This window comes from Trachurus trachurus (genome assembly GCF_905171665.1).
Source record: "Trachurus trachurus genome assembly, chromosome: 17".
In the NCBI taxonomy this organism is placed as follows: domain Eukaryota; kingdom Metazoa; phylum Chordata; class Actinopteri; order Carangiformes; family Carangidae; genus Trachurus; species Trachurus trachurus.
The window spans coordinates 22,601,562-22,608,855 of NC_139900.1; the positions used below are offsets into that span (position 1 = coordinate 22,601,562).

Consider the following 7,294-nt stretch of genomic DNA (forward strand, 5'->3'; position numbering starts at 1 on the left):
TGTTCTGTAGATTAATGCCAGCAATCCCACCTTGACCACCTGATATACACCAATTTTTTATTGAAATACAAGCAGTTCAAGTCCATTTAATGGATTTAAATGGTACAGAGTGATGAACTGCCAGGGGTTTAAAAAAAAGAAAAGAAAATAATGTTAAAGGGAAAAAAGATGCATGCATGGGCCATGAAACACTGCCTATGGACTACAGAAGACTGGAGAAGGTGTTATGGACTGATGAATCAAAATTTAAAATCTTCCGTTGAGTTTTGTATGCCGCTCAGTTGGCAAAAGGACGGTTCTTCAGTGTGTGACATAAACTTCATAGCCTACATGGAGGATGGTCCGGGGCTGTTTTGCTGGATCCAGGGTCGGTGACTTGAACAGTGTGAAAGGCACCTTGAACCCTGACCCTAGAGCAAGATAGTGACCCAAAACAAAAGTCCAAGCTATGCCACAACTATCTTAGGAGAGAAGAACAAGATGGACTTCTCCAGACTTATTGTGCTAAACAAGAACTACTTTGCTTTTGTTAAATTAACTGCTGAATTAATATTTTTGTATTCATATCCATAACATGAGTGCAAGACTTAGGCTATTATATCAACGTCTTCCCCTTTTATGCAAACATTTAATTAATTTAAACGGCGATAAATAAAAGATGAGCATTTAGTGGCCAGGAATTCGTCTGACCCGGCCTGACCTAGTTTTACTTCAGGAGTCCCGGCAGGACTGAGTCCGGCGTGTCGCCCTGTGACAGTTTGGGTTAGGACCTGTTACAGTCTATGGTTAGGACCGGCTCCAGTATCCCGGTGCTCTCGCGCCAGTCCTTTGGATCTCGCGCGCGGTTTCGATGGGTTTTCGCACGCTCCGCCGGCGGACCAATCAGAGAGCAGCTCCGAGGAGCAGCGTCGCGTTGCCATGCAGTCGTCCTGAAATCTGTCCCGTCCTGTCCGGCACTGAGGGTGAGTCCTGCAACACATTACCCATCCATTACGGTATAAAAAAAATACACAGTAGAGACAGATTAATTCACTTTAGGCTGTATCTTTTAAATCTAGATACACGTTTGTTTTCTGGTTGTTCTTTAAAAAAAATCATCGTTGTAGGCAAAGTTAGTCGTGTTTGTGTGCATGACTCGGGAGTATCTGATGTTCAACTGTGACATTAACGTTACAACAAGTTGTTTCAAGATGGCAATGGCTGTGTCCTGTGTTGTAGCCAGGCTCCTGAAGTTATTTTATTTTAGTCCAAATGTTAGAGGCCAGCAGTCAGACAGCTGCAGTTACAGTAGTAACCCGGCTGGAGACAGACACGCCTGGTGTGTGTGTGTCTGTCCAATCCCCCTTCAGAGCACACCCGAGACATTTGCATACGACCAATGATCACAGCTATGCAAATATTCGCCTGACTCGCATTGTCCCAGACGGTTTTAATGTGAAGTTGCCAGATTTATCTCTCAGTTGCAGCATAGAGGACGAAAGATAAAAAAAAAAAAAAAAAAAAAAAAGTGTGTTAGGTCGAGAAGATACCGGGATAACTCTCCAGTACTGTACCCTCTGCTCTAAGGTGGATTTGGATTTTATGTACAACATGACATTTGAGGAACTAAGTGGAGATTATTCTCAAGAAAGGTAAATCTACATTTATTCCGATTTAACGTCGACACGTTACTGCTGTCAGCCTGCTAACGGTACACCGGTCATTACCACCGTGTTATTACTGTGTGACTGCAGCACTGATACATGCACTGAACACATTAATGCACGATAGAGACGATTTCTAAGTTGTCCACGTCGCTGCTGGTGCCGTACAGCGTCTTTACAGCAGGATGTGGACATTAAAACACGGTGTTTGATCTGTAGAGACACGGAGGCGACTCTGTCTGTCCTCTGTCTCCTAATTTAACGAGGCTGAGTTGACGCTGCAGCCTGCTGGATGTAGGCGAACAGGGAGGAAAAGTAGCTGAAAACTTGGTCTGTCCGTTTAATAAAACGTCTTTTCACTTTCCCACAGCTGTCAACTGTGTACAACTGAACTTTCTTCTTCTTCTTTTCTTTTTTTTTCTTTCTTTTTTTTAACATGGCGAAACTTTGTTGAACGTCAGTAGTGGTCGACGCCGGCTGGTTTAGCTAGGAGCAGGAGTGTAGCTAACTTAATGTTAGCCGGAGAAAAGCAGCGGACGGTTGAAAGTTGTGTCGATGTGGACGTCGAAGTTTAATATCTGTGTATGTCTCTGTGTTGCAGAATGGATTCAGTGGCCAAAGCTTTGGAAGAAGTCCTCACCTCTGCATTACCACAGGGCTGCATCACAGTCGGTGTGTACGAGGCTGCCAAATCACTCAATGTGTAAGTACAGGCTTGTATATATGCTATTAAATCCCCTCTAACTTATGTAGACAGCTGATCTATTTCATTTTTCTCATCATTGGCAGAACATAGTTTGTGCTTTGTTGAAAATATAAGTAGACTAACAGTCTCTATTTTTTCCTCTGCCTTCTTAGTGACCCTGATAATGTGGTTTTGTGCATCCTGGCCACTGACGATGAAGATGTCAAAGACGTGGCCCTGCAGATCCACTTCACCCTCATACAGGCTTTCTGCTGCGAGAATGACATCAACATCCTCAGAGTCAACAACACCAGGCGCCTGGCAGAAATACTGGGTGGAGGAGGAGGTGGGAAACAGAGCGGGGGTGAACCTATGGACCTGCACTGTGTCCTAGTCACTGTAAGTATCTTTTACTCATCAATCAATATGTTTAGGAGCAATGTGAATCTTGCCATGTTGTGATTTTTTATACAAGATAGCGAGGCATGTGCAGATGAGTGCAACTGTTATGGAGGAAAAACTTGCCGGTACTTGTTCTAGTGCATTTGGTAAACATGTAAATGACTCCTCCCTCACATGACTTCTGAGGAATTTCAGTAGAAGGAAACACCTTGTATGTGCACACACAGGGAGTATTTACAACTGAGTGCAGAGGTCACTTTGAAAAAGCATTTATTCTTTTTTATTTATATTTTCAGAGCCCACATTCTACGTCGTGGAAGGACCCCGCTTTGAGCAAAGTGAACCGATTCTGCAGAGAGAGCCGCTGTATGGACCAGTGGGTACCTATCATCAACCTGCCGGAGCGATGAACTGTCAGCTGCACAAACCTGTGAGAGGACTTAAATCAGCACGGGAAGAGTGGTGTGAACCCAGATGGACATAGTACCACCCAGAGATCAAAATCCAAAGCACTGCTGGTGGGGAAAGAAAATTTTGGAAGAAACAAAAGAGCCTGCTGTCTACATGGGATGTATTTAAGAGGGGGAAAAAAAGGCAGGAGGAGGAATTTCCACTTTGGACAGAACTGTTTGGAGTTGCATCTGTCAGCCTTTGCAACCGAGATGAGACGGCGAGGCGCTTGTATCGTCATGAGGTGGAAATTTGAACGATAAAAAGCATGCATGCTTTTTATTGTGAAGCTGGACACTATACAGAAGGATTATATCATGTATTTGTTTGGTAAAGCCTCTGTGACGAGACAGAAAAGTGGGGAGAAACCAGAACATGGAGCTGTTGAGTGGACCAAGGCCTCGGCCTCTCTGCAGAAACAAAGCACTTGTTGAAACACTGGACCTTTTGCAATTTCACTTAATTGATTTAAATTGTTAATGTTGGTGTTGCTATTGTCATAATTTAAAAAGGGAAGGGCTACACATCCAGTGAAGACATTCTGTGTATTTAGTGTGTCCTATGCCAGCTGGTTTTTTGCCACAAGTAAAATAGTTCTTTTGTTACAATTTTAAGTTATTTCTAATGATATTTAAGTGTATTTATGTTTCATTTTTTACCTTAACTATTTGCAAATTCTGAATACAACATACACATATGTATTGCTGTCAATAAAGAAAAGTATTTTTGAAGCCAGAACTGCACTTGTTTTCTTTTTTATTTTCCATTTCTAGAAATTTTAGCAAAGCCGAGCTGAATTCTGACCTTTAGTAGCTGTAAAAGAGGAGTCACGTGCGGATCACAGGGGTCATGTTGGCCTCTGTGGCCTCAGCGCCATCTCTGAGCTGAAGAGAACAATAATCCTCAGCGCTCTCTCTGCACAGGCTTCTGCCTCAGTCAGCAGGAACATGTTCATTCATCCAAACAGGTTCCCTTTTCACCAATTCTCAGTGATTTGTTGGACAGTTTAGTTTGCATTTTCACCAGCTGACTTCCTAGAAAAGAGCATGTGACAATTGCACTCATGCTGCACGGCTGAAGTAGAAATGTCTCCATTTAGCAGATTGCATTACAGGGAATATTCATGATATCAGAGTTATGTGTGTATGATTCAGGCAGCAAGGTTGCATCAGGTGTTTTCCTGCTATTTGTGTTGGCAACTCCCTCTGGACCGGAATACGTGGTGTGGTTTACAGCAGAGCACATGACTGCAGCTACTTGGAAAATTTTGAAAAGACGGCATTGGCATGCAACGTGTTGTGCAAGCCGGTCTAAACCCTCCCCCGCTCCTTTCCTTTTCCAACTCCCACACACAGGTGATCTCTGTGGACTTGAATAACTGTGATGTCATGGGGCAATCCCGTCTAAAAGTGCCGAGTCATGATCACAAGAAGAGAGGAGAGGAGAAGAGGGTTGTCCTTGAGTTGCACAAGACAGACCATGTGACAGTTTTTCATATTATTAAATGTGATGCTTTATAAAACCATTAGTTGCAAAATGATTACAAAATGCTTTATTAATTCTAATGTGCTTCCTGTCATTGTTAATATTTTGTCTTAGCAAATGGATGGATATGCATGAATGACTGGATTGTTGTGACACTTGAAGTGAAAACAGTAAGAAAACTTTAAAGCGAAACTGAAGGAAATGTAAAAGTTAAACTTCACTATAACCAGCTTTAATGAATATATATTCATTAAAGCTAGTTATAGCTATATATAGACTACATAGTCTAATGTCAACATGTATGCCTTCATACAACACACAGGAAACACTTGTTTATCTTGTTTATCTGTATAATGCCAGAGTACCACATATAGTATTTCAATGAACCACTGATACACTGTGGAATGATATGAAAGTGGTTGAAATTTACATAAAGCAGCTCATAACGTCAGGTCCCGTGGTTTCACTTGGCACTCTGTGTGAAAGGTTGCCTGGCTTGTGACTATGGGGTGTGACGCTGACTGATGTAACGTTGTATTGTTGGGGTGGAAGGCAAAAGGTTATTTTAAGATTGGAGCGAGGGTAGGGCTGATGTAATTGTTTTGAAACCACTTTTACCTTCCAGGGAAGACAGTCCCCCCCAAAAAAAAGGGGGTGTATGGGGGGGGGGGGGGGGGGGGGGGGGGTTGAGTTTGGCGTATCATCACTGGTGCCTGCTGGCTCTGTTGTATTGTAGGTCAAAGTTCAGGCCAAGTGTTATCTAGGTGTCTAAAAATAAGAGAAGAATTTGATGATCTGATAAGTCACGATGCACTTTGAATTGTCATTTGTGGTGAAAAGTGGGAACATATTGCATAACATAAGCGAGGGGTTTTAATGTATACACAGTTGTATTATACTGGCTCACTGTGCCAGAGATTAGGAGCATACAGAGATCAGTTCTCTGATCATGGTGGGGCAGAGAGGGTAAACATCAGGCACAGACAAATACTATTGCAGAATAAAGGAAAAATCAACCATGACATATTATGCACTCAGTCGTCTTTTTCTCAGGGTCACTGAGCTAAAATTTAATTAAGTGTCATATATAAAAGTCCTGCAGGAAATCCTGAAGACAAGCTGAAACGGTTTCATGGGTATTGATTCAGCTCAATGGTAAATTAAAGTAAACAACAGATACAAGGAACACTGTGACCTTCATCATAGGATTAATAGCAGCCTGTTGAATTGTACTCACTCGCCCCACTAACTGGTACAAATACAATCCACATTTCTTCTTATGGTGGAATTTCCCTTAAGGTTTGCAAATCATCGCTGCAGGAAGGACGGACGTGTCTAGATCCTTTACTCAGTTTATTGAAGCCAGTAGAAACTATGCAGTGTGCAGTAAAAGATGTATATCTAAAATGCAGTGGAGTATAAAGTGGCAAAAAAAATTGAAATGTGCACATATCTAAAACTTTGACTTTTGTTAGCTGCTCATGTCCGTGTAATATATATCTAATAAGATGTGGGACTGGGTGTTTTAACAGCTTTTTTGTGTGTTTCCACATGCAGCTGGGCCCTATACCGCAGGAACAGAGGTTCCACTGCAGTCCGCTCCATCAGCCCACACCCTCACCCTCACCCTCCGCGCCTCCCCCCCTCCCCTTCCTCTCCCCCACATCAGCACATTCCTACACACTGACACTGTAACTGCCAGGACGGATTTTCACAGTGAGGCCGGTGGTCAGTGAGCCAGCCTGACTGCCCGCCCGCCGCCATGTGCCCCCCTCTGATTCTCACATTGCTGCACAATGACAAACTGGGATTTACTGCAGAGACTGAGCCCTGGTGGCCTTCAGGGGCATTCATGCTTACAGAGAATATCCAGGCAGTCTGTGGTCATATTCGTGCATCATGGGAACTCCACCAGAGAAGAGAGTGTGCATTGTGACTGGATTTGCTGCTGCGAGTTCTATATTTGGCACTCAATGAAGGTGCTCTCCAGCCTACACAATGCTAATGCACCTGGTTTTTCCTGCAGCAGCATTTCATCTTTCAGGAAAAAAGAGCTCCAGCCGTGAGAAACTGACAAGAGAAAAGACACATCTATTCTTTTAGGCAGTTTTTAACAATGAATAATAGGTGACTGTGTTATTTCATCATTAGTCTGTTTCAAGTGTCAAAACTGTCATTAGTCAGTATTTCTGCAGTAGTTACAATGGGTGACAAAAATCACGTTACGATCTTCCCATTGTGCGCAGCAGCAGCTGGCCAGAAACAAGGTCAGAAAAACCCAAGTGGCCACCAACAGAGAATGAAAACAGACTTTCAGGCTGAGCAGACGTTTTCCCAAAATAGCCAGTCCACTCTCCAAGAGCGGAAACCAGGGTTTGGTCCTTTCTATATTTAGCCTCCTTGTGCTCTCTGGTGTCTGACAGCCACGGTGAGACGCCTGAGCTCTCTCCTCTCCCGACTGAGATATAAATATAGGACTAATGAGAGGAAACGACCCAAGATACACTGTGGGTAGATTTCTGTGACCAAGCAGGCTCCATCTGAACAATTACATTTCTGCAGTGTGTACATTTCAGGATTGGTTGAATGTGGTGTTAAGACAATGGACATCACAAGTTCAAATCTTCTG

The 7,294-nt window shown here is 43.1% G+C and overlaps 1 protein-coding gene across 1 annotated transcript; it reads left to right on the forward strand.

The window, feature by feature from the left end:
- The first annotated feature begins 1,474 nt into the window (after positions 1-1,474).
- gadd45aa (growth arrest and DNA-damage-inducible, alpha, a) lies at positions 1,475-3,908 on the forward strand. Its single transcript, XM_083991002.1, has 4 exons — positions 1,475-1,631; positions 2,245-2,346; positions 2,502-2,727; positions 3,027-3,908. Exons 1-4 carry the CDS (start codon positions 1,582-1,584, stop codon positions 3,138-3,140), a joined length of 492 nt encoding a protein of 163 aa, XP_083847128.1. The 5' UTR covers positions 1,475-1,581; the 3' UTR covers positions 3,141-3,908.
- Positions 3,909-7,294: the final 3,386 nt, after the last annotated feature.

Coding starts and splice junctions, on each gene's coding strand:
- gadd45aa (XM_083991002.1), top strand. CDS start 1,582: ATGTACAACATGACATTTGAGGAACTAAGTGGAGATTATTCTCAAGAA. Junction 2,347..2,501: donor GCTGCCAAATCACTCAATGT/GTAAGTACAGGC, acceptor CTGCCTTCTTAG/TGACCCTGATAATGTGGTTT. Junction 2,728..3,026: donor TGCACTGTGTCCTAGTCACT/GTAAGTATCTTT, acceptor TTATATTTTCAG/AGCCCACATTCTACGTCGTG.